We start from the raw sequence: 25,105 nt of genomic DNA, 5'->3' as shown, positions 1-25,105 counted from the left end.
ATGGCTGATGAGGGGAAAAGCTGTGTTCCCACGAAAGTGTGTGATCTGTTGGAATCGGTTTCTTTTCTGAGTGTAGAGGGTAAATCTTCACCCTTGGCGTCAACAGTATTGCCTAATACAGAGGAACAGCAGGTGTGCATTGGTTTTACAAGGTGCATTCTGCTGATGCTGGGTTATTTTTTGGTGGATTTTGGGGTTTTTTTAAGCTTTAATAAATGTTTCTTTGGTGACAACTGCTGTACTCCTCTTCCCCTGAGATGTGTTTGATTCTTCTGCTTATTTCTCTTTGCTTACATACGGGTCATAACCTGCATCAAATGCAGACACATGGTTAATGCTATGTCATCTGATGTGCTAAACTTTGAGAAAAAAAGTAAAGGACTTCAGTAATTGCAATTTAAATGTAATGAGACAGTAGTGTTCGTTTAAATAAGCTTTAAAAAATACATGGATCCTTGATGTGAAAGCTCATTGGGTGCTTGGAACTAAAAATCTATAATGCTCTGCTGTGCTCGAGCAGAAGATAATATACCCAGCTCTGCCTTTTTAGAGGGATCTGTTTCCTGGGTGACTTTTCCTCAGGTGACTTCACTTTGCCTGATTAGTGCTGGTCATGACAGGGCTGTGGAGAGCTCTAGTAAATCCATCTGCTGAATGAAACGTTGCCAAAGTGAAGACAAACTCCTCGAGAAAGGAAGGAGTGCTGGGATCCCTCTAAAATGCTCCCTGCTATCAGTGCTTTACCTGGGAGGGGAGGCTGTTTTATAATGGTTGGGGAATGGAAAAGGCCACCTGAGCAACTGAGAGCAGTTTCCTGCTTGTGACTGTGAGGAAGATGAGGGTCTGGTGCCTGGATGGTGGTAAGGAAGCGGTCTCTTGGGGCTAGGAATGTGTCACTCGGGGCTAATGCTCCATAGGAAATGAAAGTGCTGGGTAGCAGCTGTTAGAATAACACAGCTTGAATTCAGTACAGCGGGAGACCAGAAGGTGGAAGCACTGCAGTTCGTGCCTCCGATAGTGTGCTCTTGTAAAATCAAAATACTGCTTTTGTCGTGAAAGAATGCTAAAGGGAGGGGAGGGGGGGCACACACAAAAGAAGGGTTACTTAAGGACAGTAGAAGGGAAAGAGGCAAATAAAAGCTTAGAGTCTGAACTTGACATGAAAGGAAAACGTAAGGCATTAATATAAAATAGGAAACACCGTATCAGATGGTATGCTGATATGATTTGGGGCTGTTCTGTTTAAAAAGTGGCAATTATAACTGTGTTTTGTGTCTTTCTTCTTTTTATTGAATAGGTGTATGAGCCTTTGAAAGTCTTCTTGAGAGTGAGGCCCTTTTCTATAGCAGAGCTTGAAAGCCATGAATCCCAGGTTTGTTGTAGAACTAAGAAATAATGTGGGTTTTTTTTTTTTTTCCCCTCCCCTGGCCAACACACAGTGTTGTAAGGCAGAACTTTCTTTTGCATAAGCCATGTACTGCCCTTATGTAGAATTATTTGGCATCTGGATAGATGCAATATTTTTTCTTTCTCACCCCCATGACTTTTAATAATTTGTATGATATAGATGTGCACACCTGTAGCTCTTCAAAGTTTCACTGGGTACGTTATTTAAAAATTGGTGTCACCTCTCTGTAGTGCTCAAGATACCAAGGAGTTCCATGGAAGAGATTATGCAATTCTAGGCATAATTTGAGTATCTGACCTTTAAGCTTCTTTGAAATGCTTGAATAATCTCCTACCTCATCCTGGTGACTTCTTGATCTGCCTGTCAAAAATCTTCTGTAACCTCCACACTGTCAGATTTGGATGCTTCAGTGTTTTATACACACACATGTACAAACATTTAGGAGTGCTCCCCTTCCCCTCAGTGTGATCACTGATGCAAAGAATTCCTTTAGCTGTCTTTGGAGGACAAGATCTCTATATCATATCTCTTAGCCCTTGTCTTTGCAGGCTGTCTGATTGAGGAAAGATCAGCTTGAAGAGCTCTAAGAAGGATTTAGTGTTAGTTCTTATTTGCTTCTTGCAAATTTCTTTTAAAAAATGCATTCTTGCTTTTGATCTACCAGAGTTGAAACCTTTGTATTGTTTTCAAATGGATTATTCTTCCCCCCTCCCTTGCCCCCAACTTCCCTTTGCCTTTTCTTAGCTCTCCTTGAATAGTGTGTACTTCCACAGTGCTTCCAGTTTGGTAAATTCAGCAGTCTGAGCTGGCTCCAAGTGTAAATTGATTTGCAAAATCAAATTGTTTCAGGAGTTGTTTAGTGCATTCCTCTTTGGAGCGAGACATTTCTTAAAAGCAGGGAGGAAAAAGTGAACATTGAAGTTTGTCCAAATTTTTTTTTTGTTTTCATGTAGTTCAGGCTGAAATAGTTGAACTTCCAACCTTTTAGCTGTAGAATTTGTTTTGCATGGGATTAAGGCTTTTTTCTCAGCCTCCAAAACTAGAATGATTGAAAGATCTTCAACATTTTTAGTGTTTTCTACTTTCTTTACTATCAACTGAATCCAAGAAGAAAATGCTTGGTAACAAATGGAAGAAGCCCACACAAAACAGTCAAGTTAGCCTCACTTCCTAATTGTTAAATCAAACAGATCAATTTAATTTTTAGGTCTTATTCCTCCTTGCCATTCATAATTTTCAGGAAAGCACCTTTGTTCCAAATCTGTAGCACAAAAAAAAAAATGAAGAACCTATTTCTTATAGTTACAGGCTGATACTTTAAACAAAGACAATCAACAGGTTAACAGATCAGCTGATGCTTATAGAAATAATGATTTATGGAAGTAAAGCGTGAGAGCTCTGGGTGAAATTCTGTACTCCTGTCAGCAATTCTCCAGTCACCTGTGGGAAAGCAGGAAGTTGTGTTTTTTGGATATAAATTATGTCTTCAGTGCCAGAAATGGTGCAGCTCCTGCCAACTTACCTGCAGGGTTAGCTGGGGGAGACAAGTGGAGTGAATTGTTACCAGCTGGTTTCCATCTCTGCAGATCTCACTGCTTTGGGCCTCTACTCACAGGCTTCTGTGAGGTTGGTGGCAGCTTATGGCACATGCTGCACATCCTGGATTATTCTGTAGCTCTCTGGGGTTTAGTACATCTGACAGCACTCCTGTCCCTGCTGATGTGGGAGAAATGTTAAAGACTATACAGGTTCAGAGCCTGGCACAGGGAGCAGGTGATTGGTCTGAATTCAGAAAGCAGTTTCTTAGAGCTTCTCAGAATCACAGAATAAGCTGGGTTTGAGGAGACCTGCAAGGAGCATCAAAGCTCAGCTTCTGGCACAGGATAGCCCCAAGAGTCACACTGTGTGCCTGAGAGCATTGTCCAAATGCTTCTTGAGCCCTGTCAGGCTTGGTGCTGTGACCCCTTCTCTGACAGGGGAGCCTGTTCAGTGTGCAGCCATCCTCTGGGGGAAAAACCTTTTTCTAATATCCAACCTAAACCTCCCCTGACAACTTCAGGCCATTCCTTCATGTCTTGTCACTGGTGACCAGTGAGAAGAGATGAGTGCCTGGCCATTTTTGTTTCCTTGTGAGCAAGTTGTGGGCTGCTGTGAGGTCTCTGCCAGTTAATTACTGGCACAGAGCTTCTATATCAGTTAATAATCAGACTTGTTAATTGAGGCTCCTAGGAACAGCAGTTCTTCCTATGTACACACCACACGTGGATTATTGATTTTAGAAGTTCTGGCCAGTCTCTGAACATAAATGTCAGATTAAGTTACAATCAGTCCTTTCAGATGATGGATCAAGACATTGTTAAGCTATACTGGGAGTTCACTTTGCATCTTTGGTGGCCTATCTGGTATAAAATAAATTTTCCTTCAACACTGCAGCCTACAATTATCAAGCTAGTGAGTGTTTGGTAATTGTGTTTCACCTTTACTTAATTGAGAAATAGCAATCAAATTGCTTGAAACTAATTTGGTTTCCTTCAGTACTGGTAACACTATTTATCAATCAAAGGGTAACTTACTTTACTTTGTTAATTCTGCTCCTAGTCTGTTTCACACTGAAAATGACTGATGGGGAAAAATAGTAGATTTCTATGTAATTTTATTTTTGTAGTGATTGTGCAAGTCACAGTCACAAAATACGAGGGTTTAGAAAGTGTTCCCAAGGAAAAGTTGCTGGAAGGAATACTAGTAGAAGTTTTTACCTCTTAGAAAACCCCAAAGGATTGCCTTGACTTTGTCTGTACTCTGGCTTTCATGTGAAGTGAATATCTCTGTAGTGACATGCCTTAAGATGATAATTTAATGTAAATTGAACATTTAATGTAAATTGTGGCACTTCTTGTAGCTCTGGTAAATGGATGAAGATACTTGGCTTTTGGGGGTTGTTGGAGGGGATGTTCATTTTTTTTTCCCTTTAATTAGCTTTCTTCCTGATTAACTTTGTGCTGTGCTTTGGTTTACCTTGTCTTGTTTTTTTTAAGGGTTGTGTAACTATTGAAGATGCACAGACAGTAATTCTTAATGCACCCAAAGAGTCTTCTGCAATGAAAAACAGTGAAAGAGGGATTGGTTGTGCTGTGCACAGTTTCACCTTTTCTCAGGTAGGCCAAATTATTTCAAATTTTTGGTTTTGTTTTTTTTTCACTATAATGAAAGCTGAATTTTGTATTATGTCATGCAGTATGATTTTTTTTTTAATTACATGTGGTACTTGCCTTTTTTTAAAAAAAAACCCTGAAAACTCTGCTTATTAATTACTGATAAGGTGTCAGGAAAGCTGTATTACCATGGGGGTGCCTATTAGATGAGACAAAGAAGCTTCTTTGGCAGGTCTGTCGTTTCCTTTGATCAGATGCTACAGAAACATATTGTAGACACAAACTTACTGTATTTCTGCTGTTCCTGCAGATGCTTTTATCTCAGAGACCTTATGTTTGTAGGAATTTATGTAAGCATGTCACTTAGTAACTTCCTTTTGAAAGAATAGCAGCTTAACTGCTTAAACCTTCTATTCTGAAAGCAAATTTCTTGCAGTAGCTTTGCTTACTGCAAGAAGTTCTGTTTTTACAGTGCCAAAAGATAAACAGTTCCAGAGATTGAGTTATTTAGACCATTGTAATGCTGATTTTTCTCATCAATTGTGGGTGACTGGTGAAGAATGAGGAGGGAGCTTCACATCACCAGCAGAGCTCTTGAAAATGTATGCTGAACAGCATGTTCTCAATAGAATTCTGAGCAGTTTATTTTAGGAGTAGGAAAATATTCAAAAATGAGTGCAAGCCTGAGTGCCTCTCAGAATTAAGCAGGCATCCTGTGAGAACCCAACAGAAAACATTGAATCAGAAGGGTTCAGGCAAGACAGGAAATTAAGCTGGTGTCTCCTACCCAGCTTGTTCTGAAAAATCAGTCATGTCCAATCAGTACTCAATATTTTGGCTTATTAAACTTCTTTGTGCCATTTGTCACTCCTTTTTTCTTTCTTTCCCTTATCCTAGGTCTTTGGACCAGAAACTACTCAGAGTGAATTTTTTGAAGGCTCAATGAAAGATATCATAAGAGCATATATTAATGGAGTGAATGGACTGGTATTTACTTATGGAGTTACAAATGCAGGCAAGACATTCACTATCCAAGGTATAAAATATTTGCATGTGTAAAACCCGAGTCAAAGCCAATGACAAGCTTACATGAATCTTTACACTTAGTTTTTTAATATTTTTAAGGGACTTCAAAAGATCTTGGTATTTTACCTCGTTCACTTGATGTGATTTTTAACCACATAAGAGGAAGACATTACCTGAAGATGAACTTCAAACCATATTTGAGCAATGATGTTAAGAAACTAGAAGATGAACAAGTTAAGCAAGAAGAAGCCTTAAAAACTGCTATTCTTGCATCACTGAAAGAGGTCAGTGACCAAATGCTTCTTAAAGCTGTTCTGTAAGACAGGAAGTTTTAAAAGTCTTTATTCCACTATTGATTCTTTATATATGTTAAAATCTACAGTATGCATACTTGGTGAATTTTGGAATAATAAGGCAATTGGCTGTTTTTGGAGCTCCGGGTAAACTGGAAGAACTTTCTGCAGCACAGAGTTCAAACCAAAAACCATCACAAAGCCAAATCTCAGCTTCTAGAGAGAGCAGTTCTGACACTGTGGTGACAGTAGCCTTTGAAAAGTGTGAGAGCTGCATGATCTAACTAAAACCTGCTTCTTGTTAAGTGGCTCTTCGTGCAGGTTGGGTTCCCAGGCTGGATCTTGGTGCAGTCATTCAAATGCTTGTACTAGCTCAGGAGAGATGATGGCACTGTCTTAGCAGAGGCAGTGAAGAAGGCAGGGAGAGTCTCTTTTGGTGGAAGACAGTCTTAAGGCAGATTAAAAAGTTTATAAACCTGTGATTTATGTAACTTCACAGTGAAGCTTTCTGACTCAGCATGTGAAGGGAGTTGCCACAAAATGAATGTCCTAAAAGGATTCTTCTCTGCCTTAGGGGATAGTTATGTGACTAAGGCTGGTCTCAAAGACTGTAGATAGAATAGAGAAGTCTTTACTGTGGCAACCCTCCTGTTCTTATTATCTAGTGATTTCTGTTTCTATGGTAAGAAACTGCCTCACCAGAAAGTGGACATCCATGTACCTGGGACTATTTTATATTTCTAAGTCAAGTTGCAGTTTGCTGTCAAATTCCTTTTGCTCAGGACACTTTCCCCTGATCTGTGATTCTGTGCATCTAATCCCAGGATGCAGTAGGCTCAGCTGGTTATCATTCAAAGCAACTCTAAATTAATTCTGGGATGTACAGAAATAGTGATTGGTTTTTCTTTTTTCTGTAGTGTTTAACACTAACCTTGTTTAAGTACTCCAGTTAATCCTGAAAAAATACCATTCTATGATTCAAATTCATATGTTAAGTTTCACATTAAATTTTGTTGCTTAATTTAAATCCTGCAACCCAAAATTTTGTTTATGGTGAGTCTGGTAAACTCTTGAGGAAACATCTCAGATGAAAAATCTAAAAGATTTGAAAGATTACCTATTTCTTTTGAAAGTGTCTCTGAGTGTGTGTATGAAGATAGAGGAGGAGGGCATCTTAAAGAAAAGTTGAGATGGTTAGGAGAATAGTAAGTAAATACCTTCAAAAATTTTATGGAAGCTACAGTCTTGTAGCTTCCATAAAAGAGGAACAGGCAGGAGCCCAGGGTCTGGAACAAAGGGTCAATATCTTATTTTGAAGATAACTCTATAAAAATATTTCATTCTGTTAAGTCACAGTCTGACTTACTTGTAGCTTAGTAACTGAATGTTGCAGTAGGTGGTCTAGATGCTGATGCACTGCAGTGCAGAGAGAGCAACACTCCACTATCAGAAGGACAGGTAAAGCTGAATCAGGAAACTATTACATGACAAAACCCTGTTTGTGTGTTACAATGCTTCCATAGAGGTAGCTCAACCATCCCCAGTTCTGATAGCTTATGAATGAATAGCATCACTGTTTGGATGCTCCCTCTGCTGTAATCTGAGAGCAGATAGGATTTGGTGGGCTTGGCTTTGGTTGGCATGGATTTCTGTAGGCTCATTTCCCAGGCTCAGTTTACATATCTCACAGAAAGAGCTTGCTGTTCCTTTCATTCTCCCAGTTTTAACTGCTCTGAGTTACTGCAGCACTTAATGTCCTACTTTCTATTCTGTATGCAGTTCTGTTGCAGTACTGCAACAACTCTTGCTTAGCATGGTTCTTACCCTCCCTTCCTTCCCTTTCCTGGTTCTCTTCATGGGGTTAAATACTGTTTTTTACTGGATTAAAAGATGCTTTACGTGCATTCCTATTCCCACCTGTTATTGTATTTTCTATTAAATGTCAGCTTCTGTTGTTGGCAAACAATGTCAGTTCCCGTTCCCACTTGTTTTTTAGCATCTTCATGCTCTTTTCTGTATTCCACTTGAAAAGCAGTATAGCAACAGTTAATTCGCTCAGTTTTCTCACAATACCTTTATGAAAACTTATCACATGCACAAGTAATGTGGTGCTGGGTTTTCTAAATTCCACTGCTTTTTTGACATGCATGTGTGTCAGTCCCATATCCTGCTTGGCACTTCACAAACAATGAAGAGAACCCCTGCTGTGGTTAGGCTTCTAATACCCAAGAAACAATCATATAGACAGTGCAGCTTCTGCAAAATGGTCACTTGTATGATTTTGTTGTAATTCTATTCTATGCTATTTATTTTTAAAATGGAAGACCTCAAAGTATGGTGCTGTGCCTCTCTGTTTGTAAGAATTGTGGTTTGGGTGTACCAAGTGGGTAACATTGGCATCAGCAGCCAATCCATGATCAAGTTAGTGCTGCATTTGAATAACTCTAACACTAGGGTTTGCTTCTCTGGATCTGTTCCCTCCTACTACAGGATGATCCTCTGTCAGGAAAGAGAAATCAGGGTGAATGTCCTGATTTATGGGGCCCTATGAAATATGGAGAGAGGGGTAGTATGTAGAGATGCTGGGCTCTAGTGGGAGTTCCTACTTTGTTACATTAGCTTTTCCAGCGGTAACTTCAAGGCTGTGCTTTGGTGAATCTTGGCAGATTTAAAACAGTTCTGTTGGTGTAAGGAAATTCAGCAAATGTGTGTATTTAAAGAAACTATGTCTGTATTTCATGGCCTTTTAGTTCAGTCTGAATTAAAGCAACGTAGCGTGTTGGTTTGTCATAATTGAAGTCCTACTGCCTTGGCAGTACTCGTGGAGGAAACTTCTCCAGTTCTTTTGGATGACTGAAGCACTGCTGAGATTTGGTCAATGGCTCATAAAGGCACTCTGAGCTGTTGCAGTCTGACAGAATCCTTTTTCTCCTAGGACTCTGAAGTTAAGTCTCCAGTGTTAGCAGCAACTGGCCACTAAAACTGGTTGCTGGGAGTAGGAGCAAGCAATAATTCATGTGGTGGAAAGAGCAGTTATTGATTATAGTTCAGTACTATTAAATACATTTTACTTTCAGCCAGAGTAAGGGTGGCCTAACACTTAATATCACTTCAATATTTAAATCTCAAGTACTGGAATTGCTGTCATTTTAAACTTCTGCTTTTCTCATCATCTGTTCATGTGGATTTAATAGTCTCTTATTTTCTCAAGGAGACAGAGAGCATCTCAAATACAATAACAAATTCCTTTGACGTGAAGTTGGACTCTTCTACCTGTACTTCAGACAATTACCCTTCTAACTCCCTAGGTAAAGTGGAAAACTGTTGTGTGTGGGGAAAAACATAACATGAATTAAGAAATATTAGTGGGTTATTACCAGTGGATAAAAAAATCCTTATACTGTACTGCAAAGTAAATATATATAGGTTTTAACCAAATTTTTGTCTTCCTCTGGAGAAAGGGCAACTATATAAAAGTATTTTGATAGTTTCACTCCTTTTGGGGGGAAGAGGGAGACTTAGTTTTGCAAATAAAATGTATAAACTGCTGGAAGTCTGTGATAAAGCAAGGCCATCATCTTAGAACTTGGGCATATTCTTGTAACAGATGACTGCTGAGAAGTCTGAACATTTTTGGAAAAAGCTGAAGTTATCCATGTGCATTTAATTGTACAACACAGATGAATTTAAGCCTTCTCCTTTAGCAGGTTCTATAGGTCCTTTTAGAAGATTCTATATACTGATTTAAACTCTCTGAGTTGATCTTTGAACTCTTCCTTTGTTTTGGGTTAGCAGAGAAGAACTTGGTTCCACTTGACATTCATAAGACCAATATGCAGCAAAGAACACAAGCATCTGTGTGGATTTCCTTTTGTGAAATTTACAATGAATATGTGTACGACCTATTGAGTATTTTATCTACATCAAAACCTCAAAGGCGCAGAGTTTTAAGGATTTGTGAGGATCAAGGAGGAAATTGTTACATTAAAGGTAATAATACTGTTTTGTGGCCTGGGCAGTTGCACAGAATTTCTCTGATGATCAGAAATGTATGTAAAAGATCTCTTTTTGCAGATTTAAAGTGGATTAATGTTCAGAGCACTGAAGAAGGCTGCAGACTACTAAAAATAGGAAACAAGAACCGAAGCTTTGCCTGTACTAGAATGAATGAGCAATCAAGTAGAAGGTTTGTTCCTCTAATTATAAGCATACTTTGTCCCTTTTGATGGGAAGGGAGGGCACTTTAGAATATGTGTGAAATGAACCACTCTTCAATAATGGTTTAATGCATCACTTGATTATTCTGCTTTTGTTATCAAATTTTCTCTGAAATAAAACCAGGAGAGACTCTGTGACTAGTAGTAGCTACACTTGGGTTGCTATTCATGCCTTTGGAGAACCAAAAAGATCAAATCATGTTCATTTTTGAGTGCCAACAGGGCTATGCATCTTGGCTAATGCTAGTGGTGCTGAGTGAGAATGGATGTGTGAGGATGCTGAAGGAAAAGCTGGTTAATTTTTCATAACTGGCAGTATAATTCTTGGAAACCTGGAGCCTGCCACTGCGGGATATAGGAAGTATCAGATCATGTGGTGTCTTGCAGTGCTGCTAGATTTTCTAGATGCTTTTAGATTGCTGTGTTCAAGCTGAGCATACTTGGTATCTTAAGAATTAAACCCCTACCTTTTTATCCAGCTCTGGACAGAGATCAGGGAGAATCTGGCTTTTGATGGAGCGAGAGGAAATAGAGGAGGTTGTATAATTTCTATTGAAAGTGCCTCCTGTCTTGATTTTAATGACCTCTTAATAATTTGTCCTTTAAGTGTGGAAGGGTTGTGTTTTATTTTTAGCTAATACAATCATAGTGTTACTAAGCCTGCTTTTTTCTGTAAAAAGCAAGAGTTATTTTGTTCTGTGTTAGCTAAAGACAGCTGCTGGTAAAGTTCATGCTCTTCTTACAGAGTTTTATGCCTAGAATGCCCGCTGCTTGAGGAATATGCTAAAGAAGTTTGTGTGCTGTGCTTCCTGATGAATCAGAGAAATTGGGCACTTCTGGTTTTGTGACTTTTCTCTTTGGTTTCACACAGCATGCCCTACTGCCTGTGTAGATTGTTTTCTAAACCAGAGTTACTGGATTTTCAAGTGTTACAAACTCAACCTTTCTGGAAAACAGATTTATTTTAAAACCAAACAAGTAACTGTGCATATTGAAGTAGGCAAAATTACAGGACTGTAAAACTTTAACTTATTCCCTTCTCCCTACCATTTGTTTCTAAGTTAATCCTTCAGATTTGCTGAATTCAGGTGCTGCCAAAGGTTTTCTATATGAAGTAGCTACATGTCTACTCTTCTTTTGACCAGTAGACTTTAGTGAACTGGCTTGGTGTTTTTCTCCAAGACAGATTGTAGGCTTTATGTGGTATTTTTCTTTTTCCTGTGTGAAAAGAAATAGAGAGTCATAAAATATAGCTTTTTTTGCTGCTGAATGAATGCATTGCAAAAGTAACTAATATACCAAGATAACTAGTGAATTAATTCTTGTCCTCTCTTCACCACTGAGCTTTCTGTAGCATACAAATTTTACTTTGCTTCAATGACTGCTTAATTTTCATAACTGACTATTAAAAAGAGCTTTTTTCCATTCCAGTCACAGTATATTTTCCATCAGGCTACTCAAGCTAACTGATGAGCCTCAGCCTCGTGTTCTTGGAGTGTCAGAGTAAGTGAATGCTTCATGTGATTACCAGCAATGTAAATATTTTGGAAAAATTATTAAGGTGTAAGCATGCCAAACTGCTGAACTTTTTAATAATAAACAAATTCTCTGAGAGTTGAGGAGGAAATCAGAACTCCACTGAGCACATAAGCTGACTGGAAGCTCAACAGGGACAAGCACAAAAGTGTTTTCCTGTCTCTTACTCTAAGGTTTTGCTGGAGCAGCTCTGTCAGTAGTGTGTAAATTGAGGAAAATGTCTTTTCTCACATAATGGGGAGGTGGTGGCAGAGTAAGACCATGCAGCACCAGATGATATGTCCTGGTAAGCAGAACTGAAGTGTCTGGCTGATAGAGGGTGATCTCTGCAGCTGGAGGGCAGCAGTTGCTGCTGAAGGGCCAAGCTGTGCCAATCTGTCTTTCTGCCCTGGGACCAGACTAAACTTCATGGGTCAAATGTTTGTGACAACACATTTAGTGTGCTCCTAGAATGTAAATGAAAATCTTTCATCCCAAAAGAATTCTGGTGGCATGATCTCAGACTGTTCCATAGTCCAATGTACAGTAAGATGGGACCATCAAATGATTTGCTTGAAAACTGTTCTCATTAATGTAAAATTCCAATGTAAGTGCATCCTGTGAGAGCAGTGTTAAGTCCTTACACTTAAGTCTCTGCTCTTTCCTGGTTTAGGGGAAGCAGCCTTATCTTCTGGCCTGAAGGCCAGAAGATAGCTTTTTTTGGGATGGTGTGTCTGTCTTTCTTCTGATTAATTTAGCTTGATAGAGAAAAATTGATACAGACAGCCTGTAACAGATTGTTTTAGTTCAATCCTAGCTCCTACTGCTTTCTCCCTTGTCTCTGCTGAGCAGGGATGGTAATAAATATACTTCACTGTGAGGTAACACATTTAAATGTCAGATGTTACAGTGATAAATACTCTTAAGAAAAGATAACTTGAGAAAATGACTGCATCTGTTTTGGTTTTTTTTTTTGCTGTTCTCTGTCATAGTGTATCCCCCTGGCAAAACTTGCAGCAGCTGTTAGGTGAATGACAGAGTTTGTATGTTGCTTAAGGAAGAAAAAAGCTTTTCATCTTGTGCTGGAAAGGATAAAGAACATAAGGTTTTCATACATTTGAAATGGTTGCCTTAATGATTTGTATAGGACTTATTTTTGCTGTATGAAAGGTTATGGTCTTACAAATTATTTAAATAAGTTTATGTATGAGTAATGGTATGGTCACATAAATTATCCAACTTCCAGAACTTCCTGTATTTCAACAGCTTTCCTAATATAAAGTAAAATTTATTGAATTCCTTGATTATCCAGGCTGATTTTCTGATTGTAACCTAGAGTGCCACGAGGGACAATTCAGTGGCCTGAGTTTAGCAGCAAATAATTCTATAGCCAAGCAAAGAGCTCTAAGGTGAGCTGAGAAGGACTTCATGCGTGTGTTCTGGATAACTCTTTCATGCAGGTTGTCCTTCTGTGACTTGGCTGGTTCAGAGAGGTGTAATAAAACACATGTCTTTGGAGACAGACTAAAAGAAGCAGGAAATATTAATAATTCTCTTCACATCCTTGGAAAGTGCATTGCAGCACTGAAGCAAAATCAAAACCCAAAGTAAGTGACAAGTTATTTACATGCTCAGTTTTAGGTGGAAGCACTAAGTATCCCTTTGTATTTCTGCAAGCAGTTTGCACAGAGAAAATTGGAGATCTACAAAATCTTTTAAGTCTTCTTTTTTATGGATGTCACTGTAATACCTGCAAAGAACCATCTCTCCACAACTGGTGTTTGTGGAGAGCAAAAAAAGGTAATTTGCAGTGAACTGCCAACATTTTTTTAGTGTATATATATGAACAATACACTTTGTGTACAAAGCTTCAGTTTTGTCATCTTCACTTCCACCTGCAAATTATACAGATATATTCATCAGATAGCTGATAGATGACCTGCACTTAATTTTAGCTTGTTCCAGTATCTGCTTTGGAACAATAGGAAACTGTGATGCAGACACCATGCTACTTTTACTTTTAAATAGTTCAGTTTGTTAGAAAGCCTATGAAATCCAGCAAAGATGTTGCTCTTTGATGTAAAAATCACTTAGGCTTAAATATGAGCATCCTCCTGGATGTCTTTCCTGAAAGAGAGAAACAGAATTAATGTGAGCTACAATAGCCCACAATATAATTTTTTTCCCACAGTTTAATTTTAATTTTTTCCCTCCCTGAGGATGAAGCCAAGCTATATTCCATTCAGAGAGAGTAAGCTGACTCGTCTGTTTCAGCCATTTTTCTGTGGGAAAGGCAAAGCTTGTATGATTGTAAACATCAATCAGCATACTTCCACATATGATGAAACACTGCATGTAATGAAATTTTCAGCTCTAGCCAGACAGGTAAGAGTATATCTACTTTTTCTGCTATTCTGCATTTTTTTTTTTGTTTGTTGTGATTTGTGAAATTATCAGGTTGTATGGATTTTAGTGTGATTTGGATTCTTGATTATTCATATTAGTTCTTCTGCACGTGGCCTCTCTCTAAAAGGCTTCTAGTAGCCTTGCCCATCTTCAAACCTATTTGTCATAAGAGGTTAAGACAACTGCAGCTGTCTGACTGTTCAGTTCTACACCACTGATGTTCTGTGTAAAGCACAGGGCACTGTCAGATATGACTGATTTATACCATATAGTTGAGCAAATGCAGGATTTCAATTTGAAGTTTTGATGAATTACTTAACCTGGGTGCAGTTAAACATCTGTTGCACAAGATGAGTTGTTAACAACTTCTTGGACAGTTGGTGGTGGTTAAAGTATCATCATCTTCTGTAGTCTAAATGAGATATTTTCCAACTGCATTGCTCCTATTTGGCTAAAGTAAGTAATTAATGCTAATAATTAATAATAAAGAAGTGTCTTGGCAAGCTTTTCCTCCATCTTCTTCAATACTCTTAGGTGGATCCCATCCAGCCACATAGACTTGTGTGTGTTTACGTGCTGCAGGAGGTCAATGGCCATTTCCTCCTGGAATATGGGGGCCTCATTCTGCTCTCTGTCTCCATCTCCCCCTAAATTCAGGACTTGGGGTTGATGTTTGTCCTTCACCTCATTGAAGTTCCCTGAAGCTTCTTCTTGCAGGGAGTGGGATGGTGGGCTATGCTGTGTTTCATGGCAGAAATACAGTAATTTTTTAGTCTGGAGCCACAGATGATTTCTGTCATGTTGTTACAAATCTGTATGAGTATGTCTAATATGATCTCAGAGAGGAAGATCATTCTAATTCTCTTCAGGTGTGACTTTTGTTATAAGTGTGTACTGTGGAGAAAAACTTCTCTGAAATGCTGTCCTATGGCATAGTTACTTAAAGTCTTTATGTAAATAACATGAATTTCTGACTCTTAGTCATGTTGTTTCAGGAAGGAGCAATGTTGCAGGGATTTTCTGCTTTTCATTAACTTTGCAGGAAACAACACCAAAACTACTTATATTTTAGGGGAAGAGAAACCACCTGTCTAGACAAGTATGCTAAGTTTGCTAGCAGATAATATTTCCATTTTCACTCTTTTTAGAGTACTTAAGTCTTATGTTCATGTAAGAATTATGTTACATTGATGGATTCTTCTTTTTTCTGCAAAAAGGCATGTAAGCTTTTGTTTACATTCATGTAATCATTAAATATTGTGTAAACACAACAATGCATTCATGCTACTTCTTCCTGGTATCCTGATACCTACAATATTGACAGCATTAGTAAATAATTTCTGGATTTTTCAGGTTATCCAGACAATCCTGCCCAAAAATTTTGGTTATTTTCCACCAAAGCTAGTTGGAGGTGATGGCAAACCTATGATGCACTTTGATGCTAACACATCTGTAGATGACTTTGCTGACAGTACTGAAACCTCTGCAGAAGAGGAAGTGGACATCACCATTCTGAGTCATGAGGTAAATGCATGTCTACTTAGAACTGCACCCAAGAAAGCATTTCTGTTAGTTCTAATATTGTTTTAGCATAAGACATGTGCTGAAAGCTGCATCAAATGGGAAGTTTAAGTTTCTGTTCAGTGTCAGACTGACTAGACTTTGAGTGGCCTAGTTCAGTGTAGCTGTGGAAGGATGCCCTGTGGCTTTCTAGTTAGATCAAGTGCTAAATTTGGAATTCAACTGATTGTTCAACAAGAAGACTAAGGAAGCAGTACATATCTTTAATATAACATAATTTAGGTTTTTTTGTGCCTTTTTTTTTGAAACAGCAGTAACAAGTTAAGATGCAGCATTTCAAAAACAAAGATAAACAATCTAATAGCAATCAAGTGTCAAATCAAAGTACAAATCCTGATTTGTAAAAATCAAATAGGTTTTATGTTGTTATGCTGTACAAACGAATATTTAAATGCCAAAACAGAAGTGAACTTTTTGATAGTGGACACCATCAAGATGTCCACTTTGTCTACTGCAAATACAGGATGTATTTGCAGTAGAAATTTATATTTGAAAATATTTAAACTTTGGTGCAGACCCTCAAAAAACATTAGTTTGTAAATGTACCCTCTGTGGATGTCTGCCTGTATGAATATTTTGAGATGCATGTCAATATGCATTTCAGTGTTGGTTTTTGAAGTGAAATATTTTAAATTTAGGACCTCTTGAAAGCTGCAGAGGACTTAAAGGAGAAGGTAGCTGCAGAAAGGCGAAGCAAGCTCCTTCTGGAGGTGAAGATCCGTAAAGAGATGGCAGAAGCAATGTTTCGACAGCTGCTGGAAACAGAGGAAGCCTGGAGGCAAGTCCCATTGCAGCCTGCTTTGAGACTGAAAGGGTTCCATGGGTGTCAATGCACACATGTGGATGTGTGTACGTACAGGTGTATATTCAGGACATTTCTGCTGGTGTTATTTAGAGAAGACAGGGCTGCACAATTTCAAAACCTCAGAAGGAAAGGGAAGAAAGAGCATTAAACTTGTTCAGAACAGCCTCTTCCCATTTACAGTGAAAAAGTAATGCTGTTTTCTCTTCAACTTTCCTCTGCTGAATGTGTAATTACTGGAGCCTGTCCTGGCTTGTTATTGCTACTTAGCAGATGTGGAAGATTGCTACAGGTACCCCACTGAGGCTATTTTTCCAAAACACACTCTGTCATGTTAATATGCATGCATGTGCTTAAGGTAGTTTGACTCATGGCTCTTTTGAGCTCCTCCACATGACTTATGAGCCACTGTTAGTTTACTATCTATTACTGTGCCTTTATGAATTATCTTATGAATTATGAACCCTGCATTGATGTTAATTTAGGAATTTTTTTTTCAAGTCCAGATTCTTCAAGTTGAGTTCACTTCCTCTTAACTCTTCTTTAAATCAGTTTCCTGCTGTTTGAATTGTTTAAAAAATTAACACCAAGTTGCCAGCTGAGTACACTATGGTTTAACCCCTGCACTAGCTTTAAAATTGTTTGGTGTTCTTTGGCCAAACAGATGAATTAGCATTGATGCTTTTTCTCTGAGGTGATTTTCTGCATCATTGATGGGGCATGTTTTTAAATTTTGACAGTAATGTGGGAAGTATTGAAATAATAGATGGGGAGGGACTTCTCACAAGAGTATGTAGTGACAGGAGAAGAGGGAGTGTATTCAAACTGTGAGAGTTGGTTTAGCTTGGTTGCTATGAAAAAATTCTTTACTGTGAGTGTGATGAGGGACTGGAACAGGTTGCCTAGAGAAGTTGTGGGTGCCCCATTCCTGGAAGTGTTTGAAGGACTTGTTGGAAAGGTTTAGTGAAAAGTGTCACTCCCCATGATAGTGATGTGAGATCTCATGATAGGGATGTGAGAATTAGATGATCTTTAAGGTCCCTCCCAACCCAGGCCATTTTCTGATTCTATGAAAATGGATTTGGCATTTATCTTAAATGGAAAAAAAGAAAAACCAACCAAAACTCAAAGTGAAAGATGGCCCCAGGATGCATGTTTCAAATATAACATCTAAATGGGTGTGGTCACTTCTGTTGCTGTATGTTGGTGGATTTTCTTGATTTCTATAATTTTTTTTCTGACAGGTGTTAACTGTGTGTTCTTCTATAGCATTTATTTGGTATAAGCCAAGTAGAAGTTACACTTTGGTGCAAGTCTGTAGGATCATTAAGATCAAAAGGAAAAAAAAGTGCATTTTTGTCTTTTTGTTTCACTATTTCTGATTAGAGAAATAACTTGAATATTCTCAGTTGAATACATGTAGTCAAACGCACTAGCTGGAATGTAAAGTTAGTTATATTATACATAACTAAGTTATATTATACATAACCAACATGTTCTCTTCAGCAACCGCTTGGAAGACATGAAAGACAGCTATGAAGAAAAACTCGAGAGCAAATTTGAAATGTATAAAGAAGCCATTAAGAAACATGCATATATGTGTGCAATGGAACAAATTGAAGAGCATTATGTCCCCATAGAGGAATTTCTAGCTGAACAAGAGAAAGTTGAGGTATGACTTGACTGCCATTAAAGCGTGCTCTAGCTTCTTAACTGTAAATTTTGCTTTTCTTTAACAGAATCACTCTGGGATTTTGGATATAACACTAAACAAGGAAAATAACTAGCAGTTCAGCCTTGCTGTTCTGTGTTCAGTGCTCACCATAAGCATGCAGATGTCTTTTTTTCTGGCACCACCTATAGTGCACACCTAAACCTCTTGATTTTTGAGGGCACAGTTCAGTTAAAGCCAAGTAGTCTTTATCTTTGTGATAAAGGTGCAATGTGATAAAGGTGCAGTGACTGGAACACCCAGGGAAGTGATGTATACAGGAGTCTGGCTTTCTAGAGATCTTTGGCATCATAGGATGTAGATTACAATGCTACTCTGAGAGGGTGATGGGGAATTTGTTACAGGATAGCTATTTTAATTATAACTGGTCTGGAGGTGGTGGGAGGGTTGTGGGATGAGAAACCCATGAAAAATCCAACTTCATGCAGGAGAGAACTGAATCTCCTGAATGTACTCAAACATAGAATTGCTCAGTGTTGGCATCAGTGAGTTGCTACTCCTTTTGCAATGCAGCCAGGTTAGCTATGAGCAACTCAGTTTTCTAACCTCTGCATAGATGGTTAAGTGCATCCAGGCAGCAGATGAGACCCGTGGGTCTTGTTTTCAGAAGGTTTTAGTGGAAGAATAGAACAGCTGTGATGTCCACTAGAGGAGCTTTCTCGCTGCACTCCCCTGTTCTGGAACTGATAAGCCATCACACTCTATGCATAGACAGGTTCCTTTCAAGAACTGAGAAGTGGGTTTCTCTTGTAGATTGTGGTATAGAAATATTTCTGCTTTTACAGCTCTCCATTCAGGTGCTGACAAGCAGCACCATATTATGTAATGGCCTGTGTTTTTCCATCTCCTTCAAATTTATCTCTTTTCCTCACTTGGACTCTGTTTCTGTGTTCAGTCAAATCCTAGCTATACACTATGTTAGAGTGGACAAAAAGAGTTTTAATAGTGCTCTTATACTGGCCAAGAGGCTGCATAAGGGAAAATTCAAAGAGCAAGATGCTTTTGGTTGCAAGTCAGATAAGAAACTACTGAAATCCCTGAGATGTAGAAGGGTTAGCTGACAAAAGAAGAGAACAGCATGAATCTGAGTGGGCAGCTTCAGAAAACCAGAATTAGATGAATAACTTTTCTTGATGACGCCACTTTTTTGATTTCTTACTCTGAAATACCACACCAGCAATCTGACAGATACTGGGAAAGGATTTGAGATTAAAATGTAGCTCTGTGAAGTATTTTTTTCCTTAGTTAGCAAGCTAACTTGCAACAATGCTTAGCACAGACATGCTAAAGTTTCCTTTCTGACATATGGTTACTTTTAATACTGTTTGGAAATCCTCAGACTGGAAGAGTTGACTCCTTTGTAAAGAAACTTCCTCCTAGATGTTTTTGTGACCTGAGTGTTATCCCTTACTGTGATTTCCTAACCATAACCTGTGAAATAATTTAAAATTACACATGCGTGTGGTGTAATTGAAGGATGCACACTAATGCATCAGATAAGCAGAAATGCAAATTCTACCCTATGCCCTTATTTTTTTTCAGGATAGAGAGAGGAAAATACTGCAATTGGAAAGGCAACTTGATGAGCAGTCAGGGAGGCTGTTGGCTCTGGGAAGCCTGGGCTCGGATATTCCGACTTCTGAAAATAACATGGAACGAGGTAGGAATGTAATCTGGGTATTCAAAGTTCTGTTTACTCCTGGTAATGTGTATTAACAAACCTTTCTTTTGCCTTCTTTTTCTTATAGATCTTATGGACAGCACGTTGAAGAGAGCCAATGAAGGATTGCAGAAACAATGTGAAGAGAAGGAAGAGGTAGCTCCTGCTTAGTATTTTTCTGGGGATAAAGATTGTGAACTCTATCATGGTTCAATGCTTAAAGACGTGCATTGTAGACAAAAGCACGAAGATTCCTGCAAATGGGCATTGAGCTTATCCAAAAAAAGCCCTTGTTCAGTTGTGGATGACTTTTGCCAGAGACTGTTCTGGCTTCATTCTGGTCTGTACAACCATTTGCTACTGTAACAAGTCTTGGTGAATGTGGTGCGAGTTGGAAGCAAGGAAGTATGTTTAGCTTTGTGCTGGAATTCATTGTAAATATTGCTGCCATGACCTCAGAGCTTTCCTTTCTGAAATGCTGCCTGCTTCTGCATAGGGGAACAGTTACAGAATCTGGCAATAGTTTAAATTTTAGATCTAAAATAAAAAATAATGCGTTAAAGCAGTCCTTTCTGGAAGTACTCAACTCCACTATCACCCCAAACTTAAGTAAAGGTGAATATCTCTGTTCTTCAAACAAGATCTCTGTGCTCTGAGTACCATATAGAGGTGGGAATTATGGAAAACAATAATTTTTAAGTATGCGTTTGTATTCTACTCCTTGAGTGATGATCTTGTAAAGATACAGTTTGTTTCCCATGTTTAAAGAGGATATGGGGAGAAGGGAAGACATAAGTGTTGCTTCTTTCTCTAACATCAAATATGAGTAGGGATTGGATAAATAGTTCCAGCTGGTTCTAATAAGCCATGTAAATAGAAAGTGAACTTAAATCCCTTTCTATTAAGAAAGAATACTCCAAAAATAACTTTTTCCTTACCAAGTTTAATGTCTCGTGCTATGGCTGTAGGATTTGTTTTGCACAGTTTTTGAGAGCTCTACTTTATTTTCCCATGTCACTTTCAAATTTTGGTGAAAGTTTGGCTTTTATGCTTGTTGTGAGGATACAGTTATTGATTGTTTTGTGTGGCTAGAAAGTGCTAGAATGATGAGATTGATTCCTGGCAATAACTGAAGCAAGAATGGTTTAAACCAGTTCATTCCATCAGTGCCTTTCTGCTGCTTTGCCTCAAAGATCAGTGCACGTGTGATTTGTAATTCACCATTTTTTTCTTCCCATTCAGCCATTAAATGGGCTAAGGGTGTGAGTTTTTTTAGCAACTCTATAGAAGTAAATTAACAATAATATCTATTAACATCTATTTTTCTGCTTCAGAATTTTTTGCCTATTGGGGCTTAGGCTTAATTAATTAATTTTCCCATCACAAAGATGAGGCCTTCTGTGCTAGCTGTGCTCCAATGTGAATAGTATTAATGAGACAAAAGTGTTCTTTTAACCACTCTTACTGAAATGGAGCAGGCTGTTCCACATGTAGCCTGGTCTGTGTTACTGTTCTTTGATTGGCAGCTCTGTAAATCACAGTAGCTTCAACTCAACAGTCTTTGAATGCTCCAGCTGCATTTTATCACCTGAAAGGATGAGCTGGGACAGAGGATGTTGAGAGAAGCAGACTTTCTTGTTTTGATCTTGCAGTTTGCACTGTTCTAGTCATAAACAAAATCAGTGTAAAACATGCTGTTCTGAACTTCCATGTGTATGGGCTTTATTTTCAGCTCATAAAATCTCTGAAGTTTAAAATACAGAAACTAAATGAAACCCTGCTAGAAGCTAATGAAGGCTACAGAAAAATGGCAGAAGAAAACAGTCAACTGAAGCACACAATCATGCTCAAGGTTAGTCAATGATTTAAAACCAACTTTAACATGGCTTGTATCTATAGTTGTACTGGCTGCTTCTGCACATTTTTACATATAAAACCACTGTTAAATTAGCAATTTGTTTTCATGTTAGCATTTTTTCTGTACCTAACTTCCTGAATTATGAGCTCAGAGCCCTTGTGTTTCACTACTTGACTCTGAATCTTGTAAGACAAAACTCATTTTTCAACTTAAGTGAATGACCGTCAATGGGGTAACTCTGCTGACAAAGCCTGCTCATCTGAAGATGTCATGAATTCTTGTCAAGCAAAGAAAATACCCCTTAGAACTCATCATGAGGCATGTTGCTGAGGCAAGCAAGGTATCAGTGCACAAATTCCACTGCAACAAGGCCTAAGGATCTATGGCCAGAAGTGGCCAAACTTATATATGGGCAGATAAACTGTTTAATACAGAAATAGACATCTTTCCTTCAAAAGCAGGGACTTCCTTTACTGCATCTGACCTCAGATATATCAACTAGAGTCCTAAACAAAAAAATGAAACTTTTCAACTCTTGGCACTTTGAATCTATGTGTCACTTGTAATCTGCAGGTATAATAACTGTTTACTGATGTCTTTCTTTGAACATTAGATTACTTTCTGCATATTTTTTAGTTTAAATCTGAGACTGAAAATTATTTGACTTGAACTTTTTAATTGGAAGTTACCTTCCTATCCCTTATTGATAGGAAGGTGATTTTGCTAACCTCTGGTAATCTCTGCTAACAGAGATTAAAGGGTGTATTTAACACTCTGTATTCTGCCCACTCAAAGCATTTACTCAGTCTTGGTTAGCAGACTTATGCTATGAGAGTTTTGATTTGCCCAGTTTTGCTTTCAGAAATTGCAAGGCAGGAAAGCTACCTTTATCTGGTTCCTAGAACAGCATCAATTCTTTGCATAGTGTGGCAAAGCATTTTAGCATCAGCCTCTTAGTCAGAGTTGGTCTCTAACTAGATTGTATGGCCCTGTAGTTTGCTGGGTTTTTAATTACTTTGTAATTTAGAGGAAATGGCTAGTGAATGGCCATATGACACTGCAATAACAAGGGTGTTTATGGGTTTAATAAAATAATGTGAACCAGAAAATTAACTGCATGAAAGAGAGAGAGACCATAGAGTGTTCACATACTTAACAGAGCCTTATCCTCATAGGATCAAGAAATGGATAGCCTTCAGAACTGGGCTAAACGTGTTCTTGAGCTTGAAGAAACAGTGTCTTCCCTGCAAAAAGAGCTTGAAGAACAGAAAAAGAATTTCTTTGCGGAGGAGTCAAAACAGAAACCCAGGAGAGGTTTGCTGGCTAACCTGAAATCCACAGTAGCATCCACTGCTAGTACACCTCTTGGTAAAGGCTGGGGGAAGTATGAAGAGGCTTTACCCTATTCAAGAAAATAAGTAATGTTGCCTCATAAAGCAAAAGAATAATATTTGATAAATCCAAGTGTGAAGTTACTAGGCTTCTTTATTAATCTTAAACTGTTGGTAGCTCTTTCTCACTCTTAGATGCCATCTTCACTGTCATATTGATGGAGAAAAATGTTTAATACAGAACTTTAATTGAATCAGGGTTGAATTTAGAGCTATAAAAGTATGAGTCTAGACATGTGCTTTTACTGTTGATACATGGATGTGATTTGAGAAATATATATATTTTAATTCTGGAGTAACTGCTCTCATGGTCTTCTGTACTGATAAATGTGTGTAAGAATCTGTGTCTTTAGTGCAGTTCATGTGTGGTTCATGCAAAGTGGGATGTCCCTCATCTGCTGTTCATTATCTTTTAAAGTTATTTTATATCATGGTTGATTCCTAGAAATCAGATGGATTGTAAACTTAATCCTAAGTAGTTAAAATAGCATGGTTCTTAGTTAATATTCTGGTTTTGACCTGGAGACTTGCTTCTAAGCAAACTGCTAGAGAAGGTGATGAAATGAAATCTGATCTGGCTCCTTGCTATTTTTCAGCTAACTTGGCTTTGTAAAGAAATTTCTTTAAATAAAATTTGAATTTCCACTAGGAATATGTATTAAACTTTGAAATGTGTATTTAATAAAATTTTTCATTGCTAAATTCAGCTCTGACTCTTCATTTTATAAATCAGCAAAACCAAGATAAGATCATGAAATTAGAGCCCAAATAATGACAGCGATTGATATAGGATGATCTTGAATTGAAAGAATCATATCCTTGATTATATTACTTAGCTTTTATCTAGTAGCTTAAGGATGGAAGACTGGAGCATGATAAAATTTGAAGTAGTTTTCCTAAAGCCCTTTCCAGTCAGTGAAGGTGAGGGGATTTTTAACTATTCTGGAAGTACAATGTCTGCAATTGCTGGAGGCTTGCTGTGGAATCTGTAAGTAAATTGGATTGATCAGTCCCTGTAAGGGAGTTTCTCTCAGTGGAAGGGGACAGAGTTCAAAGCAAGAACCTCACCCTCCCTGGGGAGACAGTAGGTGGTGCAGCCTCCCCGTCTGACAGGAGGACAGCCCTGCTCTGCTGTGACTCCTCTTGCCAGGTTGCTGAGAGTTTTGGGTTGGTCTGTGATCAGTAATCATCACTCTGACATCTATTTAACAAGGCTGTTGAGGTTGCTCTTCAGCCATTGCTTTCCTCGTGTTTTGAACTGTTTCTGTTAAATACAGGGTTATCTGGTTTTAGTAGTTCTGAAGGCCTATAATCCCTAGAAGGTAGAATTTCTAAAATATTTGTCTCTTCCCACATAAACTATTTCAGCTATAAAAAATATTTTGGTGTGGTTATATGAGACACTGAATGCTGATCTCTTGAATAAGAAAGCTGTTATGTACAAATTGCTTTAGGAAAAGCAATTAAAACAGAAGTTTAAAAAATCATCAGAACAGGCTAATACTGGAAAATTTCCATAATACCATTTCAAACTACCTTGTGCTACACCTTGGCAGCCTGTCTAGCAACTTTATGTAACACTAACTATTACCTCCTACTCCCTGAGCAACTATTCCCTCTCACTTCCCAGAGCTCTTTGGTAGGCTAAAGGAAATGGTTTGAAAGACAAAGTTACTATCTAGAGCTTTTTTCTTCTTTTTTTTTTCAGTCTTAAAATAAAATAAAGCCTGTAGTGAACTACTGGCCAGTGCTGAACTGTTAATGTTTTCCTACAAGTTGCTAAAGCACAGTGTAGCTTTTATGTTTAAGGCTTTTGAGAAGCTGTTTTCAAGAATAGCTGAGGGGTTGGTTCTTCTCTTCATGCCCTCCAGGATAATAAGAAACCACAAGAAGGATGCAAAAATGGTGGGTTTGGTCCTTTTCAGTTTCTCAAAGGTGTAAGGAAAGCAGAGCCCATTAATCTTTGTAGTGGTGATAATCAGAGATTCCCCTGTTCCACATGAAGCTACCATGGAATAGAACATCAGCAGTTTGTTTTATCTAAATCACTGCCATACTACTAAC

The 25,105-nt window shown here is 38.3% G+C and overlaps 1 protein-coding gene across 1 annotated transcript; it reads left to right on the top strand.

The window, feature by feature from the left end:
- On the top strand, nt 1–23,068 carry LOC136554630 (kinesin-like protein KIF20A). Its single transcript, XM_066546754.1, has 18 exons — nt 1–132; nt 1,298–1,372; nt 4,444–4,563; nt 5,458–5,596; nt 5,686–5,870; nt 9,091–9,187; nt 9,672–9,869; nt 9,954–10,065; nt 11,528–11,599; nt 13,072–13,218; nt 13,831–13,996; nt 15,371–15,541; nt 16,237–16,376; nt 17,907–18,072; nt 19,675–19,792; nt 19,881–19,948; nt 21,525–21,644; nt 22,826–23,068. Exons 1-18 carry the CDS (start codon nt 1–3, stop codon nt 23,066–23,068), a joined length of 2,469 nt encoding a protein of 822 aa, XP_066402851.1.
- The last annotated feature ends 2,037 nt before the right edge of the window (nt 23,069–25,105 follow it).

The sequence above is a fragment of the Molothrus aeneus genome, chromosome 1, assembly GCF_037042795.1.
Source record: "Molothrus aeneus isolate 106 chromosome 1, BPBGC_Maene_1.0, whole genome shotgun sequence".
Classification (NCBI taxonomy): Eukaryota; Metazoa; Chordata; class Aves; order Passeriformes; family Icteridae; genus Molothrus; species Molothrus aeneus.
Note: the sequence above shows the minus strand (reverse complement) of the source record. Positions and strands in the feature narration are given on the sequence as shown.